We start from the raw sequence: 22,138 nt of genomic DNA on the forward strand, positions 1-22,138 counted from the left end.
CTCTCCCATTATAATGCGAGTCAATCTTCTTCTATCCTTATCAAATAATTGTTGATAGAATTTATACTTAGCTTTCTTTGTAGAATATCTCCTAATTGCATTAAATTGCTTCCTTCTCCCCTCCTTTCTCATCTTCCCTTTTCCTTTATTCCTCAACTCTATTTGACTTTCATTTCTAGGGTCCTTTCCCTCTACTAATGAATAACATAATTTTTCCAACATTGCCCATCCGAGAGCTTTTGTTAAATCCTCCTTTAATAATCCTTCAATTTCCCCTAAACTATTTATTATTTCTCTTCCCTCCCTACTTTGTTTTCCCCGTTTACATATTTTGTCCACTAAATCCACTTCTGGATGTCCTTTTAGTGGGAAAATCCTCTCTCTTGGGGGCGGAATTTCTAATATATTTACTCTAATGTCCTCTACCTCAGTCACTTCCTCCCTATCTCCTGTTACCACTAACTTCTTCTTTGCTAATTCTCGTCTTTTATCTGATATTTGTTTATTCGTTTTGGTCCTCATCTCGCTCTCAATACATTTATTTATATTCCTTTTCCCAATATATTTCCTTTCCAACTGTATAAGCTGCGCAACCTCATCTTTGGTCCATATACGAGATCTAGTCGATCCCTCTTTGATCTTACTTTTAGCAGCCATATCTTCTTTTCTTTGCTCATTCCTCACAGCAGGGTGTCTATGTCTACAGTGTTGGCTCAATCCAGATCTAGTATGAAAACCAAGCCCACAGACCGAGCACGTATGGCTCTTCATTGGGGTATCCGCCTTCTTGGGTATGCACTTGGGGTAGTGGCAAGCTATATTATGATATTGAGAAGATTTTCCACATTTACTACATACAACTCGTATGGCTTTACTTTTATGAACCACATTAATGTGTTTGGCCCATTTACCAAATGTTGGTAATATCTGGGGACATATTGGACAATTAAAACTATCAACGGGATACTCTAAATAAAAACCCCCATCCTTCCACGAACTACTTTCTAATATATTTATATTACTACCAGTACTGTTAAGATCCTTATTACGATCCCTATTAAAATCAGTACTTGGTCTAAAACTATTTAATAAACTAGACCCATTAACTAAATGAGCATTAAGATATCCCGATTCCCTAACATATGGATCATCAAATGTACTTAAATACTTAAAATCTGGATTAAAACTGTCCATAGTTAAATCATTAAAAGTGTCCCTTGTAAAAACCATCGGTAAGATAGATAAAATCTCCTCACCATGATCATCACAAACATTCTCCTCTACCTCCTCTCCATGCTCCACTGGGAGGACTTGATTCTCACTCTCATTCTCATGAGACTTCATTATAGTCCACACCATTTTATCCATTGGTCCAGCGACCCTGATCACACCCCTAATATATTTAACACTGTCAGCCGGGGCATCAAAGCCAACAGCGGGGGCGTTATTAACCCGGTCCAGCGCCAATCCGGTATAAAAATACAAATTACTTTTTTCCATAGCTAAAAGATTTACCCTTCTCAGGGGGAAACTAACCCTTTCCTGGGGGAAACTAACCCTTTCCTGGGGGAAACTTACCCTTTCCTGGGGGAATCTAACCCTTACCAGGGGGAGTCAACCCGTACCTGGGGGAGGCTACCCTTACCAGGGGGGCATCCATGTGGCACCATATGGGGCTGCCCAACCCCGTACCACACCCCACTGAATGTGGGATGTGGGTTCGTCCTCCGCAATCCGCCTGGCTATCCAAGCCAGTTACCGACTCTCACCACGAGGAGGTAGCGGTTGGACTTGCAATCCAGAGGCTTTCCTCAAAGAGGGGTCCCAAACAGCATAATGTCGAGCTCTAACGGGCGTGTGAGAAAAGGCTCAGATCTTGGTAGGGGTTGCCCCTATTGACCGGGCTCACGCCCACCCCCGCCTCACCGATAACCCATTCTCTCACTACCCTCAGGCAATGTTTCCGTCCAAGCCCGACAGCTGAGAGGGTCCAGAGACGCATGGAGAGCCATTAAGAGAGCCAATCCTCCCTGCTCCTTGTCCCCTGATTGCCCCCTCCTGAGACCCTCCCCCCATCCTAACTGGCCCCCTAGGACTCCACCCCCTACCTGTCCCCTGACTGCCCCAACCCTTATCCACCCCCCCACCCCCAGACAGACCCTGGGACTCCCACGCCCCATCCAACCACTCCCCTCCCCCTGACAGCCCCCCCTGAACTCCTGACCCATCTAAACCCCTCTGCTCCATGTCCCCTGACTGCTCCGATCCCTCTCCCCACCCCTGCCACCTGACAGCTCCCCCCAGAACTCCCAACCCCCTCCCCCCGCTCCTTGTCCCCTGACTACCCTCCTGGGACCCTGCTCCTTAACTGCCCCCCAGAACCTCACCCCCTACCTAAGCTTTCCTGTTCTTTGTCCCCTGACTGCCCCCTCCTGAGACCCTACCCCCTACCTGTCCCCTGACTGCCCAAAACCTTATCGACACGCCCCACCCAAGACAGTCCCCCTCCCCCAGAACTCCGGACCCATCCAACCCTCCCCCTGCTCCCTGTCTCTTGACTGCTCCCTCCAGAACCTCCCTGCCCCTTCTCTGACCACTTGGCCCCCTTACCATGCTGCTCAGAACAGCGTGTCGGGCTCCATGTGGAGCCCGACAGGCTGCCGCGCTCCTCAGTGGAGCGCATAGCCCAGTTCCCGCCCTCGCAGAGTGTTGCGGAGCGGCGCACTGGGCAACAGGGGGAGGAGCTCCAGACTGCCGGAGGCCCGATGCGAACGGCTGGCGATCTGCGAATGCAGGGAGGGGGAGGAGGGGAGTGATCTCAAGCAGCAGGGGAGAGGAGGGAGAAGCGGAGGAGGGGCTCTAACTGCTAGAGCCCCGTGTGAGTGGCATGATCCGGCCGGCTGCCCTGTCAGCCGCGCGCGCTCTGCATGGGGGGGGGGAAATCCAGACATTTACAAATTCCCCCCGGACGCTATTTTTAACTCAGAAAAGCCAGATGTGTCCAGGAGAATCCGGACGAATGGTAACCCTAATAGATCAGGATCATAGAAGTGATGGAATAGGCTGCTGACTTGCAAAAGTCTCTCTGGTAACTTGCAAAAGATTGGAAGGTTCCCAGGCCATAGTTCAAAAATATCCTTTTAGTTGTAAATTCACAGTCCAGAGAATTGGAGGAGTAATGAGGCAAAATGGCGATGTCTCAGATGTCTTTCCGTGTGCATGGAAATTTAATGTCCCAAAAAAGGCCCACAGTCCTTGAGTATGGAAAGTTACTGACAAAGATGGAATCCAAGGTCACATGTCCACTGCACATGCCCTTACATGTTTTGCTGAATCACAGGGGTGGCCATTGGCTCCTTGCTGTCTGAGGCATCCAGAGGAAGACTCAGTGAAGAGCTGATCTCCCTTAATGGCCCGTCACCAACTGAATGCTCTGTCCATAATTGAATGGTTCATCAACACTGGGCTGGCTACACGGGATGTAAAACTACCTTGAGGGTGTCACACAAGAACAAAACACGTGTGAGATACAAATACATAGCAAATATTCATAACTTCAGATACAAAGATGATACATGCATATAACCAGGATTATCATGTTTAGCAGATGACAACTTTTCCATTGAAACCTTACATGATACACTTTGTATCAAATTTAGTGCTATTGTGCAACAGTAGTAGTAACAATGATATAAATGGTCATCTTCAATAATACAGCATCCATCATGGACACAGCTTCACTGTTTGGGAAATGGTGGTGTAGCTGACAACTGCTATTGCCTCTTTAAAAGGCTTAAAATTAGGCCTTTAGTGGGGTTGTTGGTTGTAGTGGGGCAGAATTTGACCCCTGGGAATTTGCCTGGGAACCTTCCAATCTTTTGCAAGTTACCAGAGAGATTTTTTTTCTTTTGGTGGGGAAAAATACCGTTTTCAGTGAGGTGGGGTTTTTGTGTGTGTGTGTGTGTGTGTGTGTGTTTTTGTTTTTACGGACAGTCTTATCTATTTCTGTGCAAAATTCCTCCCCCGTTGTTGATGCATGCATTAAATTGTGTCAGTGACATGTCAGCACAAAGATATTGTAACACAGCTGGAAGGCCATTGGGTTAAATAAATGTTCACCTCAGAAATTTCACTCTGATACTCACGTGCTTAAAGTTTTTTTTTTTTTTTTTTTTTTTTTTATGTTTCATCCTTCTAAGTACCTTTTCATGTACATTTCAATCTCTGATATTCTTGCATAGCTATTTTGGAAGCTTAAAAAGAAAAGCTTAAATGTAATTTAAATTTCCTGCCTTTGAAGACAAGAAACTAAATGCGGATACAGTTATTGTTGATGTGGCTAAGAAGCCATGGCTTGTTTCTCTGTGTTTTGTTTTACGTCTGTGTGCTCACATCTTTCATTGGAAGGTTAGAATTTTCATTCTTTTCAGGAAAAGCAATAGCATTTTCTGCTAACATCCGCACTTTTAACATTCTTGCTTTTGTGCATCCACTCAAGATTTCAAATGAACAATTTCTCCATCTTTGTATTCATCACTTTGGATAATATTTATGTATGGACATTAGATGTTTATGTGACTGTCAGGATGTTGGTTGGAGTTATTTACTTTTTGATCGCTTTGTCCTACGTTTTTATTTAGATGAGTGATTTGAAATAATTATGGGTCTTTCTGGGTAGCAATCTTTTTGAAGGAGTTTTATCTAGTGATACTCAGAACCTATCTACATGATTGACTTTTTTTTGTTTGCTAGCCGCTATAGGTGTTTGGCTGTTAATTGTGAGGAATACGTGTATCCTGGCTTTAACAAATAAGGGTCTTGAAGAATGAATCTTAGAATATCAGGGTTGGAAGGGAACTCAGGAGGTCATCTAGTCCAACCCCCTGATAGATTTTTATCCCAGGTCCCTAAATGGCCCCCTCAAGGATTGAACTCTCAATCCTGGGTTTAGTAGGCCAATGCTCAAACCACTGAGCTATCCCTCCCCAAATGGGATTAGTTGTCTCTAAATACTGTCTTTTTATAAGTCAACTGTAGGCAGAGACTTGTGTGTTTAGTGAGAGGAAGACAAAGGAGACTATAAGGGTGCTAAGACAGGCTTTTATTGCATTAGTACTACACAGTCTGGATTCACATTCTAGCTTTTCACCCAGTTTGTGTCATGAAGAGTTCAGTGAAAACTACCAAGTCCCACTGCGTCCTAATGCTGAGATGTAGCATCGCACTGAATCCAGTTTATGCTCCTGCCCTATGGTTCAATAACTGTTTATCTTGTAACAAGTCTACTAGAAATTGTGTTGATTTTTTTCATTCAAACATTGGCTCAGTTTAGTCAACATTTGAGTCGATATCATCTGTTTCAAAGCAAGCCTTGGCTTGCAGCATACTTTCAGTAAGATCAGTGCCTTTGTATTAGTGATAGTGGTTTAAAAAAATAAAAACTGCCTTTAGCTTTTCATTGATTTGGCTTCAGACACTACATGTGAACATAATGCATTGACTGTGTCGTTCATTAGTTTGTTACTGTTTTCTGGAAAAGATTCTTGTTTTTCTCCAGCATTGACTAACATATGTGAAGTATAAACACTGTAATTGTCTGTATTTACTAGACAAGCCACACTGTAGAATGCACAATTTGGTCACTAGGTTAGACATTTTCTTAGGAGACACCTAAGGCATCTGTCTTGCAACTAAAAATGTGTGGCCAACAACAGTGAAATTACATCATTAACTAAATGAAGCTCAGGGCTATCAGATCATTTCAAGGTATGTCTACACTGCATGTTCCTTTCACCAGCGAATAGAGTACATACCCACATCGCCCCTCTGGCACAGGAGTAAACAGCAGCATCGATGGTGAGACATAATGTAGGCAAGAGGAGTTAATACACATGTACCAATGTAGAGTCCCACTGCTGGAGCCTTTCTCCTCTGCAGGAAAAAACTCCCCCAGCAGGGAAATGCTCTGGCCGTGGGCAGCTCCTCACTGTGGATCCCTTCCCTGCCTCAGGGAAAGGCTCCAGCAGCAGGAAGGCAGCAGAAAAAGGCTGCCAACTCCCTGCTGCTGCAGTCCATCCCCTCTGCAGAGAGAGACTCTGCCAGACTTCCTGCTACCGGAGCATTTCCCCTCCATGGAGGAGGCTGTGGCAGTAGGGGAGGCAGCAGGCTGAGCCTTTCTCCACTGCCGCACCCTGCCAGAGCCTTTCACTGACACTGTAGCTACGCACCGCAGCATGGACGCAGTGTGCTTTTTCACTGTGTGGTGTGTAGCGACATGTACGCTATCTGTCGCCACAAGTGGTGTGTAGTGTAGATATAGCCTTCGTGAACTAGAAAGTTTTCAATAGGGGGCCACATCCTCAGCTGGTGTAAAACTGAAAATTTATACCAGCACAGGATCTGGACCATGGTCTTCATAAGCTGTACGTTCTGATAGATTGCATAAGTATATTACACTGCAGATCTAACACTGAGTAGTGTATTTGCATCTTAAAGCATGGGGAACTACCTGTATTAATGTCAATAAGACTTAGAGGTAGAATTATCATAAATGCCACTGAAAGTCAGTAGGACTTGTATATCTAGGTCACTACTGAGATACTTTTGACAATCCCCCACTAAAGGCTAGGATGTTCAATAGAGCTAGTTCAGATTTACACCACTATAAGTGAGATCGGAATCTGGACTGTAAGCCCCTGTGTGGCCAGATGAGAAAACACCCCTATACTGAATATACCTAATTTTCTTTTGCAAATCATTTATCAAAAACTCCATTGAATTGAACTTGTCAAGCAAATTACGCCGGTCACTGCAGGCACATACATCACATTTTTATGTACATTATATAATGGGGTTTAAAATGGGATCAAATGAGTGCTGGTATCAAATAACTGATTTAACTGGACGGACTCACATGCTTAAAATGTAGTGTGTGCAAAAGACTCTTCAGGCTGAGGCCTAAGACCCTCATTCCACAAGCTGTTGCATGTGGTGGTGTTTACAGCATAAAGGCCTTAAAAGACAAAAGAGGGAAGAAAGGGTGGGGGTGGGTGGGTGTTGGCATACAAAGTGGTCAGAGAAAATTAACACATCTTTTTCCATACGTTTATGATTCAAGCAGTATTTAATTTTTGGCTAATATATTTTGGTAAAATTATTTATCCCCCTTGACTTTTTACTATTACTGGTGTATTTGATGTAAGCCTTTTTTTTTACTTTTGATAGTAATGAACACCAGAGTCTTTTCAGTTTATTCTACCTTTGCTTTACTCTGTTTAAAATTACAGCTAACCCCAGTTTTATCCTTGTGATGTGCGCACACACACACACACACAATTATTGACATTGTTTTTTTAAAAAGTGTATTTAATCCTAGACTTTTCTGCATGTTTCTCAATTATTTTGAAGTCTTTTCATCCAACTTTTTCACATAAATTAACAGTTGGGTAGATGGGTACTTGTGGATAGTTTTTATCAATGTTCTTTTCTTTTTCTTTCTTTCCTTTATAAACTATCAGTCTAGCTATCTACTCCTCCTTCTCATTATTATCTTCAAGGCCTTGTTTTTCCTTTTGAAAGAGTGTTTCTTTGGAGTACAGTACAGATGAGATAATTAAGAACAAATCCATCTCTGGGGTGGAGATGTGCTGTCATGCAATGTACTGTCTACTCTTTAGGTAATGGGCAGAAGTATCTCAGTTGTATGGTCTCTGCAGTGAATGGAGAGAGAGTCAAAACAGATCAATCAGTGTATATGCTGTGATCATTCCTATGATTCACCTCTGTAGCTATCGATAGAAGCCTTGAGAATAGATAACTTAGGTGCACTTCATTAATTCTAGCAGGAAAACTGAGACTGACAGAACATGTGTTATGGCATTAATGAGACAGTGCCAGTTATTCTCAAGTCCCCTTTGCTAAACAGTTGACCAATTATTCCCAACCCTTTTTTGCTAAGGAATTGACACGTTTCAAGTTTCCTCTTACAGGACTAGGGTAGAATAGACACGACTTGTGCCTTCCATATCTAGATGGGTAACTCGAATGACTCCTCTTATTCTCTAGCTTGGCATATGCCACGTGATTGCCAGAAACTGGGAGTGGACACAGATGATGAATCACTCGATGTTGAGTTAAAGGCTTCTTTTCTATATAAAGAAAGATGTTTTTTCTCTGATTCTAACTTTTGAAGTCAAGTGTTATAAATGTGGCACAATAGATCGTGTACTGTATTAAGGTCTTGTTTTGTTTAATAAAAATATATGTATATGCTATTTTTTGTCTAAATTCTAGTTACCACCCTAATGCAGTTTGACACAAATCATGAACAAAATTAATATTTAGTAAATAAGCCATATATCAGTCACCATTTTCTAATCTACTAAAAATGTACAGTTAATAAAATTATATATTAAGCTATATAATTGCTTAAATAAATGTATGTAGTTATAGTGTACCTTCCTAGGTAGCACATGTTCCAGATCTAGTGTGAAGGTGCTATTTAATTGTAAATCAATATATTTTAGCATTTGGTTATATCAACCAATGAGAGTGCACCCTTTTTTTAGGAAAATAACTGAACTACAAATACAAATGTTGATTAAAATCGAGGCTTTCCTTTAGGTGACTTAAATCATTATTTAAATCAATCCACCCTGCCTTGCAGACTGGAAGAGTTTCCTGTTTCCTGCCTGCCAGGCTGAGTCTGCCAATGTGCAAATATGTCTGAATCTGGAAAATGACCAAGTGCTAATGAGGCTCAGACAAAAGTCAATACTTTCTAAAGCACAGCGGTCCAGCTCCTGCGCCCATTCAATGGGAAGTTTGCCATTGACTTCAGTGGGGAGCAAGATTGGGCCCAGTGTGTTTGCTGTGACCTCACCTGTAGAGAATCTTCCTAGTGAGACATTTCCCAGAAGCTTCTCTCTGATTTGTGGTAAAGAGCCAAGCTCTTCTGTGGTTTGCAGCAGAGGTATGGAGCTCTGCCAGCAGAACCTGCAGTTGAATCAGCATTTATCAGCGTGGTTCTTTGGTTTCCAAAACAGTCTTGCATTAGGAGCAAGGTTCAGGCACAGAAATATCATCATCAAGAGTAGCTGCCGGTTTTTGTTTTTTCTTTTTTAAGTTTGTTTTTTGTTTTGTTTTTGTTTTTTTTTTAATCCTAGAAATGTTACTTTTCAGGTAATGTCTGTAATTTCCAGTTGGGGGAAGAGCGGGCTAAGCAGTGGCTCTGTCCTTGGCTAAGACAGTGATACACATAATGGTCATTACCCATTTTGTCCCAGGAGCTGCTTTTCCAGAAGGCAGCAGTGACATTACAGATTTAAAACTCCCGCAGCAAATGTCCTTTATTTTAGGAGTGTTAGGGTGACCATATTTCCCCAAGGAAAAATGGGACTCCCCACGGGGCTAGCCCCAGCCACTTGCCCGAGCCCCCTCCAGCCCAGCCACTTGCCTGAGTCCCACTACCCCTGCTCGAGGCTGTTGCTGGTCACTCGAACCCTGCCTGTCCCCCGCATGCTGGAACCCTTTCTCTTCCCCTCCCCTGTTTTCCCCCCCACCCCTGCCCCTCATGCAGGACTGGCATCGCTGCTCACCCCTTCACCTTCTTCCACACCACAACCCTAGGGTGACCATATTTCCCAAAAGGGAAAACGGGACACGGCCTGGAGCTAGCCCGACCATCCTCCTCCCCAACCCAGGGCTGGCGTCAGCAGCTGGCCTGAGCTGCACCCATGTGGAGCTGGCCCGTGCCACTCTTTTCTCCCCCTTCCCCCCGCCCAAACCTCTAACCCCCCCCAAGCCACGCGGGGCCTGCCCAAGCCTGTGTGGGGCCAGCCCGCACCGCTCACACCCTCAGCCCGTGCTCTCATCCGAGCCTTCCCCCCGCGCGGGCTGGCGCTGCCCTTCCATTCCCCCACACATTCCTCCATGCCCCGTTAGGGGTTGCCTTGCACCTCAACTTTTTTGGCAAAAGTGGGCATTTGTCCTATTTATTCTTGCCAACTGATGATCAGTTGGCAAGAGCAAACAGGACAAATGACCACTTTTGCCAAAAAAGTTGAGGTGGCCAGGACAGGGCTTAAAAAAGGGACTGTCCTGGCCAAAACAGGACATATGGTCACCCTAAGGAACGTGCTTTAGTCAAGTGGAAGTTATCAGTCTTGGTCTTTGGAACAGTGTGTTGGGAGATGGGCATTGCTTCTTCTTTTAAATTGGGTCTCGCTCATAGTGCAGACTTTAATGTTACTTCCAAAGGGCTGGATTCTGAACTGAGTTACTCTGTTGCAAATCTAGACCAGTAGAATTACTCCAGATTTATGCCAGTGTAGCACAGATACAAAATGCAATAAAATATTAGTTACCAGATCATGACTAAGATGAGGTTTCCTTAAAGAATAGCAGCTGGTTGGCAAATGCACCCAGCGATCGAGGTTACAGCAAGACTCCAAACACCTTTGGTTGCAGCACTGGAAGCTTCTTGTCTCCTCAAATAACTGTGGGACCTGATGTGTTTCCACTTAAAAATGGTGTAACTGATTTTCTGAGTAGGGGAAAAAAAGAGTCCAGGTAAAGGGGGTACCAAGACTGTTGTGTGTCGTGGTCATAGTATGGACACTCAAAGGGCTAAGTGAGCTATTTGACAGACAATGTACCTATCTGGCTTAGTGGAATCCTGTACTAAACTAAGGGACAATGTCTTAGTTAACCTGGTTTGTTAAAAAGCCCAGGAACTTAAATTAATTTGGTCTCGGGCAGTTCTTCTGCACATAATTTTGGCTTCAAATTTGGTTCTTTATCAAGGAAATGGCCTGGTTGCTGTTTCCAGCACACAATTTAACTTCCAAAGTTGTATCTGCCCTACAAAATAACAAGATGCCTCACTGAAAATTTGTTTTGGTGATTTCTTGTTGTTTGCATGGATTGACTTGAGAGCAAAGCTGGAAGCACTGTAACAGCTAAGGCTTCAGTATGTACAATGTAGGCTTCACAGTGAAGCTTGAAAAAGATACATTATTCTACATATTCAAAGAAATATTCATTTTTGATCACTGTATTACTAGCATTTCTTTTAGGGCTTTTCTACACGCAAGTTGCACTTGTTCAACTAAATCTAGTTTTTAAAAGTCTGTTTAGTTAAAATGGTGCAAACTCCTGTGTGGAATCTTGTATTGATTTAAAACTGGGTGTATCCGTTTTGCCGGCTCCTGTAAATTTACTGATATGAGCTAAATGGGTATATCCGGTTTCAACTGAGACAAAAGTGTCAGCACACAGACTTGCTCTGGCTTAGCTACCTCACTATGAAATTACACTTTTAGTTACACTGGTGCAACTTTGTCTTAGTGTCAGTGAGCACTTGAATTTCATTAATTTCACACTAGCTCTGTGGTATGTAAGCACATTATTATTTGTGTTGTAGTAGCATCTAGGACCCCCAGTCCTGGACCAGAACCCCATTGTGCTAGGTGCTGTACAAACAGAACAAAAAGATGGCTGCTGCCACAATGAGCTTATAACCCAAGTAATGTACATGCTATACATATGGGAAGCTTTGTGTTATGACTGTCTTTCATCTCACAAAATCCTTCTGTTTATATATGCTTTATCTGTTTGTCTTTTTTAATTTGGTAAAAAATGTTTTAGAGAAGTGTTATTTGAGATGGTTACAGATTTTTTTTTTTTTAATTATAAGATTTTGCATATTCTAAAGCAGGGGGGATTTGCTCCTAGGTACTGGGAAATGGCAAACTTGTAATTGCCTTCATGATAATATGGCTTTCTTTCACCTCTCCAGAGGTTTGCAAAGGCCTTCTAAACAAGGGACTGGATTCAGGCCTGGGTGGTTTTGGCATTTGCTAGCATAGACCACCTGCTGCTGAAAAGTCTGTCCTGAGCTGGCCAGCACCATGCCTAGGGCTTGTCTGACTAGAAAATAAGGTAGTGTTCGAACATAGCCTTGAGGAGCCTGTCTGGGCTGATGCTTTAAGGTAATGTTAATTCACATGACTCCTCAAGTGTGAGGTCTAACACAACCTTATTTTCTAGTGAAGAGCAGCCCTAAAAATGGATGGGGAAGGGGTACGACCATGTTTACTAACTTACTTAAATGGCCCCCATCACCCTAGTGTCTGAGTGTCTCACAATCTTTAATGCATTTTTGCCTCACAATACCCCTGTGAGGGGCAGTGCTATTCTCCCCATTTTACAGCAGGAGGACTGAGGCACAGAAAGGCTAGTGACTTTCCCAAGGTCATGCATGAAATTGAACTCAGATCTCAAGTCTTAAGCTGGTGTCCTAACCGCTGGGTCATCCCTCCTCTCTTGGTGACTAGATTAGCACAGCCTTGACCACGGTTTTAGAGCAACTCTCTGGCCCTATCCCTGCCAGGGCAAAAATCCAGAGGGTAAATCCTTTCTGGAGTAGAGGTGTCCTTGCTGATGCAGGTGGGGATTCCAGTGCCAGGCTGAGATCTCTACTAAACCTTGCTCAGGGACCTCACCACAAAATCATTCTCCAGCTTACAAATGTCCAATAAACTTGTACATAATCATTTTTCTGACTGTAGCTGAACTTTAGTCATAAACCTGTTTTTAAAGGAGTCTGCAGTCAGGGGTGGTTTCATGTAGGGTTACCATACGTCCGGATTTTCCTGGACATGTCCGGCTTTTTGGGCTCCAAATCCCCGTCCGGGGGGAAAGCCCAAAAAGCCAGACATGTCCGGGAAAATCGGGACATGCCGGCCGGCGGTGCGGGTGCTTGGAGGTCGGGCCGGGCCCGCGGTGCGGTGCCTGGCCGGGGGCTCTGGGGCCGGGTGCTCGGGGACTCCGGCGGGGCCGGGCCGGGGGCTCTGGTGGGGCTGGGTCGGGTCGGCCGGGCCGGGGGCTCCGGCGGGGCCGGGTCGGATCGGGTCGGCCGGGGCTCGGGGGCCGGGCCCGGGGCCGGCACCCCAGGGCCGGGGACAGTCTGGGCCGCGCCTCCTCCCCCCACACTCCCCCTTACCTGCTTCAGGCTTCCCGCGACTCAAATGTTCGCGGGAAGCAGGGGAGGGGGCGGAGACTTTGGGGAGGGGGCGGAGTTGGGGCAGGGGCGGGGCTGGGGGTGGGGCCGGGGCCCTGTGGAGTGTCCTCCTTTGGGAGGCACAAAATATGGTAACCCTATTTCATGACCATTCTCCTGCATGGTGCGCCACTCTTTCCCCACCCCTTTTAATTCCCTGTTGCGTGCTCGCTGGTGAATGTGAAAAGAGTCCTCTCTGGCACTGAAACCTTTGCTGTGTAATGTAGATATCCAAAAGGAAAAGCTTGCAAGTGACTCCTTGGGAAGGAGCAGCAGTTGGTTGCTGAACCTCGATACCAAAGCCAGAGCTGATGCCAGTATGATGGGCACTGTAATTACCTCCATCAGAGAGCTCAGATTGGATATGGGAGCTGAGAGCATTGTGTTAACTTAAATGGCCCTGAAAGGCAAAACGTAATGAGAAAGTTAACTCGTTACTGGCAATATAATACTGATTCCCAGTTTTGGCCCGATTTGCCTTTTATTTCATTCCAAATATGGGTCAACTCTTCTCCAATGCACAAGGGGGATCAAGACTCTGGTATGGACAGAATTTATTAAGGAGCTCTATGTTCACAAAGTAGATAGAGCAGGATATTGTGGGGCGGGGGGTTACTAATGGGAGCTTTGCTATTATCTTCAATGGGCCCAGGGTCTGGCCCATTCCCCACCATACAAATCAGAGGCAAGTTTTGCTCATTGTATTTTAAAATAATACAAGGCAGGAGTTTCTAATAGGTTTGGATTTTTCTTCTTCTTTTGTACTACTAAAACTTGTAACTAAGTTAATAGACTATTTAATAGTCTTGCTTGTAAGAATAATAACCTCTGCTCTTCCACTCCAAAAATAGTATTACATTACAGATTAGGAGAGGTTCACTCAAGGCAATGTACTTATGGGTTCTTATTTAGAAGTAACTGCTAATTAAAATATTAGTTGGCATTCCCCTCTGTGTTCTGCTTACTCATGTGAATTGAATCACAGTTCTAGGGATCTAGATGAGATGATATCTACCACAGAGGAAGAGGTAAAGCTTCATATTCCAGTCAAGGAATCCAGGCAGCTAAGCTTTCTCTAAATGTTTTAAATAGAAAAACTGCGCTAACCAAATGACAGCTGCTGAGTTATAAGTTTAGCTGAATTTGAAGATAAACATTGTTGCCTGAAAAACTTAAAGGAAATCATGTATAATACTGTTTTTCTTTCTGTTTACTATGTATTGCCCACCTAATGTGCATAATAGGTAAACTGTACAAAATAGCAAAGTTTCTTCCCCAACCAATTTATGCTCTAAAGGTAGGAGCATGTACAAAAAAGAATAAAACAGAGTGGCTTTATAGCAAAAGTACTTGATGAAGTTGTAGATAAATTTCCATAAGTTTATTGAAGGAAGAGGGGGAACTTGCATGGCAATACTAGATGGGAGGCTGTGATGACTGTAAACAGTGGTGCAAAGGAAGGTGCAAAGTTAAGAGTGAGAGAGGATGTCAGAGCGTGACCAGGAAGGATGTCCATCCAGCAAGCTGAGGCGAGGGAGTAGGAGGAGTTGAGAGCATGTGGGAAAGGGTCTGAGAGCAAGGGGGAAGGGGGGATAGTACTCGGAAGTCTATGGTGCTGAATATGCCATGAATACATACCCAGATAGAACTCCATCCAAATGGCAGCAGAAGGCAATACGGAGATTCAAGGAAGGTAGAAACATAGAGCATGTATGTCAGGTTTCAGATTGGTAGCCGTGTTAGTCTGTATCAGCAAAAAGAATGAGGAGTCCTTGTGGCACCTTGGAGACAAACAAATTTATTTGAGCATAAGCTTTCATGGGCTAAACCCCACTTCATCGGATGCATGCATGTGTTATCCTAAAAATACATTGGTGAGCAATGTCACTATTTTGAGAATACAGTAGTATAATGAGCACAATTTTCTGCTAGTAAAAGAAGAAAAATCTCAGGGGGATTGTTTAGGGCACCACTAACTACCTCAGATAACACAAACTGAGCCAAATTCTGTATTGATTTACCCCATGCTTTTCCATTACAGTCCTTGAGGGGTTTATTGGGTCCTTAGCCTGATTCCATACAGCTCTTGAGTGTCTGGTGAGAAGTAAAACATGGAGCAGTCATGGTTTTACTAGCACAGTAAAGTGTGGATATAATACTGACGAGATTTTTTCCTTCTGCTCCTGTTTAGAAGCTACTCATTGTGGTAGTTACGGGAGTTAAGAATTTAGGGCAAAGTGGAATGTCTGTGTGATCAATACACAGAATGCTCTTCCCCCTTATCACTGTTCTTTCCCAGCCATTCTGTGAGTCTGCTTGGGAAATGTGCTGAAAGGTGTAGGTATTGCTTGTTGGTGCTCCAAGTTCTCTTCTGGCTACTTTGCAAGCTTAAATTGAGGATGACTTTGCCCTCTTCGATCCTCTATAGCCTTTCCTATGTTTGGCTTGTTCCTCTACACACAAGAGTTACATTCTGTTGAAGTCAGCAGAAGTAAGAACAAGCCATATAGCTTCCTTTTATTCTTCTAACTCCAGACACATGTTTCTGTGCTTGCACTCTTGTCTGCCTGCTACTGTATACTCCAATTTTTCTGTGCATCACATCCCTCCCTAGGACTCTAACTCTTCGTATCAGATGGGATTCTAATGCAGTAAGTAGTACATAAACCCAAGTAGCTGTGTTGATTTGACTTAGCAAATTTGCTTTCTGTTTCTGTTCATTATGCTTGGGTTGGGCTTCCTGCTCAGGTTATGCTTGTCCAGTTTTTTTTCTGCCCTGCTTGCTTGTTTTATGCCTTCATGCACACTTGGTATGTGCTCTGGAACTGTAGGCAGTACTTGTGGAATCCGTGACAGGGAGAGTGACCAAAATCACTAAGGGATTTTTTTTCTCTTTCTCTTTCCCTGCTTGTCTCAGTGCAATAAGGCAGATGTTGTGCATGACTTAAAACACCATTTTATGGAAAGGGTACAGGTGCACAGAATCTCTGTTACCATGTTAATTTGTTGGGCATACAATGTAATCTATGGAGAGATTATATACCACTCACTGGTTGCTGAAAGCATAGATCTATGAAGGGTAGAAAACCCTGTATTCCTTTTCTTACAGTGATATATTTTATTTTTACAGTGGCCCATTCCCAAGAACCTCACCACTCCACTGAGAAGCCTGTCATCCACTGCCATAAATGTGAGGAGCCGTGTAAAGGCGAAGTGCTCCGTGTCCAGTCCAAGCACTTTCACATCAAATGCTTCACCTGCAAAGGTAGCGAATTCACAATCATTTGGCGTAAATGAATTAATATATGTGAATGGTTCAAACCAGTTTGTCTTGAGTTGATTGTGAGGGGTTAACTTTGGATATTGTCATTGGCAACAGCTGTGGGCAGAGATGGATTCAATCAGAAGACATCTGTATTTCTCAAAATACACAGTCCCAGAACTTGTGGGTGGGGAAGGTGGAGGATGAATGGAGAGCTGGCTGAGTCAGAAGTGTAAGAGCATCCAGCTGAATGGCACCAAAAAGACCAAATTCTCTAAGCAAACATTTATATATTCAGGCCTTTTTAAGAAACCGATGACATTAACAACCAGTTACTCTGTTCTTATTACTACTGGATCCAGTAATTGCCATTCTAGGAGTGCCATCAACTCAGAAAAACAGGTCACTCTGCATATTTATATTAGTTATCATTACAAGTAATAAGATTACCGTAACTGAAAGTTGAAACTTTTGTAGGTAGTCACGTTTCTCCTGTATGGTCAGTTAAGACCATGATCAGAACCTGGGATCTTAGTCAATTTCCCCTGTTTGTGGGGGGAACAGGAGAACATTAACAGCTGTTAGGGGCCCCTGCAACTACTTCTAAATCATTTTAAACAAGTGACTGGATTTTAGGATGATCGTGTGGGATTGGGCATGTTTATAATGTTCCACACAATGGAAGGGAAAACTGTCAGGAAACAGAAGTGGCCATCTTCTAAGCGCTCATTATTATAAACAGCAAGGGGGAAAATAAACATGAGGGATTATATTGCCTCTTTTGACATTGCACAAAACATGGATTTTATGCAAGACTCTTGTGTGCATTTGATAGTGTTGTAAATCATGGTGGTTTTTCAAGTGATGATCCCTGTGTGTATTCCACACATGGGTACGCATGTGCATCATACACCTGAATTGGGAAACTTTTTTAGTAAGCTATGTCTGTTGGTCTGCCATGCACAGTTCATCTTCTCGTGCTCTGAACCAAGGGTATAAAGGGCAGTGTGGACTGATACCTGTCCAGTTCCTTCTTACCGCTACATGATCTGCGTTGGAATCCAGTGTCGCTTCAATCTTCCTCTACTTGAATACCTGTAAATATAATTTGTAGGGCTGTCAAGCAATTAAAAAAACTAATTGTGATTAATCACACAATTAATTGCACTGTTAAAGAATAATATAATACAATTTATTTAAATATTTATGGATGTTTTCTACATTTTCAAATATATTAATTTCAATTACCACACAGAACACAAAGTGTACAGTGCTCATTTTATATTGTTATTTTTATTACAAATATTTGCCCAGTAAAAAACAAACAAAAAAAATATTTTTCAATTCACCTAATACAAATAATGTTGTGCAATCTCTTTATCGTGAAAGTTGAACGTACAAATGTAGAATTATGTAAAGGGGGAAAAAAACTGCACTCAAAACCAAAACAATGTAAAACTTTATAGCCTGAGGGTCCACTCAGTCCTACTTCTTGTTCAGCCAATCGCTCAGACAAACAAATTTGTTTACATTTGCAGGAGATAATGCTGCCTGGTTCTTGTTTACAATGTCACCTGAAAGTGAGAATAGGTGTTTGCATGGCACTGTTGTAGCCAGCGTCACAAGCTATTTACATGCCAGATGCGCTAAAGATTCATATGTCCCTTCATGCTTCAACCACCCTTCCAGAGGACACGCGTCCATGCCGATGACAGGTTCTGCTCGATAACAATCCAAAGCAGTGCGGACCAACGCATGTTCATTTTCATCATCTGAGTCAGATGCCATTAGCAGAAGGTTGATTTTATTTTTTGGTAGTTCAGTTCTGTAGTTTCCGCATCGGAGTGTTGCTCTTTTAAGGCTTCTGAAAGCAAGCTCCACACCTCGTACCTCTCAGATTTTGGAAGGTACTTCAGATTCTTAAACCTTGGGTCAAGTGCTTTAGCTATCTTTAGAAATCTCACATTTGCATTTTGTCAAATCTGCAGTGAAAGTGTTCTTAAAAAGAAAAAACGTGCTGGGTCATCTGAGACTGCTATAACATGAAATATATGGCAGAATGCAGGTAAAAAACAGAACAGGGGACATATAATTCTACCCCAAGGAGTTCAGTCACAAATTTAATTAACACATTTTTTTTAATGAGCATCATCAGCATGGAAGCATGTCCTCTGGAATGGTGGCCAAAACAGGAAGGGGCATACAAATGTTTAGCATATTTGGCACATAAATACCTTACAACACTGGCTACAAAAGTGCCATGGAAATGCCTGTTCTCACTTTCAGGTGACATCATAAATAAGAAGCGGGCAGCATTATGTCCTGTAAATGTAAACAGACTTGTTTGTCTTCACGATTGGCTGAACAAGAAGTAGGACTGAGTGGACTTGTAGGCTCTAAAGTTTTACATTGTTTTGGTTTTTTTGAGTGCAGTTATGTAACAAAAAAAATCTACATTTGTAAGTTACACTTTCATGATTAAAAGATTGCACTACAGTATTGTATTTTTCAATTCACCTCATACCATTCTTTTGTTTATCATTTTTACAGTGGAAATATTTGTAATAAAAAAATATAAAGTGAGCACTGTACACTTTGTATTCTGTGTTGTAATTGAAATTAATTTATTTGAAAATGTAGGTAAACATCCAAAAATATTTAATACATTTCAACTGGTATTCTATTGTTTAAAAGTGCGATTAATTGCGATTAATTTTTTTTAACTGCAATTGATTTTTTGAGTCAATTGTGTGAGTTAACTGCAATTAATTGACAACCCTAATAATTTGTAACTTGTGTTAGTATTTTTAGTAGTTTAGACGTGGTATTAGCAGTGTTTTTATGTTAGATTAGTTCTCTCCACCCTGGGAAGCTATTCTCTGCAGAGAGGGACTGTGCTAAGAGTCCTGGGATTCAAGAACTGTCTCTTGTCCCGTTCTTTCTCCATGATGAACACTACTGCTGCCTTTATTGCCTCGGTGAGACTCACATTTGCTGCTCCTTCCCTTCCCGAACTCATGAGGAACAAGAACTCTGTCTGTGGCTGCCCCTCATGAAGCAGGCTATGAGACCCCATTCATATCCAGGCTGGGGAGACACCCCCCCCCCCCCCCCGTATAGTGGCTTCAGATTGCAAACGGTGCCCCTGTAAACACGAGCTCTGGAGCACAGGCTAAAACTCTGAAGCCTAAAAAAAATCTCATGAGATTAGGGATCATGAGTATAGGCATAAGGACAGATTCCCCATCCAGATCTGCCTCCAGGTAAAAAAACATCCCTCCCCATCTTGGTCCAAGTCGGATGAGTTTTCGTGTGTGGGTCCTAAGGAGTTAGGTCCTCATAATCCTGCTGTTTAAGAAGGCAAGGAGAGAAGGAAGAAAGCTCTAATAAAGATTTCAACTCTGTCCCACAAGCCAAAAAAAAACTGTATTTATCAGCCCTCTCTGTGAGCTGAATGCTTCATTAGTTCTGATGTAGTCCATGTGGGATCCTCCAAATACTAGACCATCGGACACCCTGGATTTCCTGGCCCTCCTCCTCAGGGGCTCCCCAAATGCCAGGAAAGACTAAAACTTTTACCTCAAAGAATATTTTTGCTTTGTTCTTCCCCCAATCTCCTCTTCTGTCGGTCCCAGCTCCTCTTAGAGACACCCCCACACCCAAAGAAACCACCACAAGAAGAAGAGGATCCTCTCCTACAACTTGGAACATCCTCCTACCAGTACCACAGGCACCGCCGGTAGGGCAGGAGATGATTATTTCATCAAGTGAATCAGATGCTCCAAATTATTTCCCCCCCCCCCCCCCTCGGCTGATCCTGCCTTCTGGACTGTGTAGGATACATATAGAAGATGTCCTGGGATCTATGCAAGAATCACACCCGCCCTCCCTCTCCCAGTTGATATTAACTGTGGCTCCATCAAAGTTTGCAGAAGAAGAAGTTGAGCTGGATCCACCAGTCCTGCCGGTTCTAATGGGTTTGTCATCCTCCACACCTGATGACCACGGGCAGTATCAGGAACTGTTACAGAGGATAGCAACCAAGCTCCAGATACCTCTCTAAGATCCAGGAGACACACATGATCTATTGGACATCCTCCAGCTCTCTAGCCTTTCTAGGGTGGTCCTTCAAAACAACTAAGCCATTTTGGAGCCTGCCAGATCTTTGAGAAATGCTTGCCTCTTCTGTCCGCTAAAGGGATGGAGTTTTTATTCATTCATCCAGAACCCGACTCCTTTGAGGGACAAGCAGCTAAAGAAAGATCCAGGACCCAGCAGTCTAAGACTCCGTACACACTTTTACAAGATATTATGCATGGGTCCTGACTTCTTCTGCAGATATAGCTGTGGGGACAGCAGTACTGCAGACAGCAATACCATCTTCAAGATGTGTGGTCCCTATCTGTATTCCACTACCCTCCCTCCATCTCCTCTGCTGTGGATCGTGACCAGATTTGTGGAAATGTAGCCTTTTATTTGATGTAGTAATGTTGTATTACACCACTATGTGTTCAGCTCTGGTGGCTACAGTTTCAAGCTCAACAGAGTGAAAGTCACCTCTGCTACTTGCTTCAGCGTTCGTCTCTAGGAAAACATAAGACCAAGGATAGTGACCACACGTACCTTCACAAGTACAAGGTCTAGTCTGTTTTACACCTTTTATTAAAGTTACAATTAAAGTGATGATTACCCAAGAACATAGAAATCCTCTAAAGACCTATGCACAAACTACAAATAGAGTTATACTCACATTTTTAATGATATTCTAGGGTCTGATGGCTCCCTTGCCAATTGAGCATCAGTAGAGGGATGCTTTCTGCTGGAGCTTTCCCGAAGGGAACTCATTTTACCCAATTTGGAAGCCCTCTTTTATCTTAGGGGGTAGCCGTGTTAGTCTGAATCTGTAAAAAGTAACAGAGGGTCCTGTGGCACCTTTAAGACTAACAGAAGTATTGGGAGCATAAGCTTTCGTGGGTAAGAACCTCACTTCTTCAGATGCAAGACACAGGACCCTCTGTTACTTTTATCTTGTAATTCTGACTATACCTACTAGTCTGCACATAAGTTTGAAGGTGTCCACCCTTTTTTTTCCTTATTTGTCTTGTCCCCCAAGAATATTGGGGTACCCCATTTTAGAACAGTAAAGCTGTCTTAGACAGCTAAATATTAGACTAGCGTAGCTCCTTAATACAAAGACACTCTTTGGTGTCTGCTGAAACACACACATACTGTAAACATAAATATTTTTTCTTTAGAAAAAAAATCTCTGAAAGTTGAATAAAGTATAATACTGAATCTTAAAATTGATGTGGGAACTAAAATTGCACTGAAAACCAGTAGCCCTGAAATACTTAAAAACAAGCTGGAAAGACTTTCTGATATATGATCCCATAATTCAGCCTATCAGATACACTCATTACTGCTTGTTGTTTTGTCCTTTTAATACTGAAATAATGATTATTGTGGCAGAGCTCCTTCTCCATCTCGGTGGGTTCCACGCTTCCTCTTAATGGTGAGCTGGGGGATTCCTCTCTCTCTTGGAATTTCCCCACGCCCCTGGGTTTACTGCCCCCACATTGTCTGGGCAGGGTTCCTCCCTGACAGGGGAGGGGGAGCGGAGCCTCTTAGGGCTGGTCCACACTAAGCCCCCAGTTCGAACTAAGATACGCAACTTCAGCTACGTGAATAATGTAGCTGAAGTCGAAGTATCTTAGTTCGAACTTAAAGGTACTTACCGCGGGTCCACACGTGGCAGGCAGGCTCCCCCGTCGACTCCGCCTACTCCTCTCGCAGAGCAGGATTACCGGTGTCGACGG

General features: G+C 43.3%; 1 protein-coding gene across 5 annotated transcripts in view; it reads left to right on the forward strand.

Moving 5' to 3' along the window:
* Window positions 1-22,138, forward strand: part of ABLIM1 (actin binding LIM protein 1) — a 328,840-nt gene that overhangs the window by 121,773 nt on the left and 184,929 nt on the right. For all 5 annotated transcript variants that reach the window (XM_054033290.1, XM_054033291.1, XM_054033293.1 and 2 more), the window contains exon 2: window positions 16,191-16,325. In XM_054033290.1, coding sequence (XP_053889265.1) covers window positions 16,191-16,325 — 135 coding nt within the window. The remainder of the gene's footprint in view (window positions 1-16,190; window positions 16,326-22,138) is intronic.

The sequence above is a fragment of the Malaclemys terrapin genome, chromosome 7 (genome assembly GCF_027887155.1).
Source record: "Malaclemys terrapin pileata isolate rMalTer1 chromosome 7, rMalTer1.hap1, whole genome shotgun sequence".
Lineage (NCBI taxonomy): Eukaryota > Metazoa > Chordata > Testudines > Emydidae > Malaclemys > Malaclemys terrapin.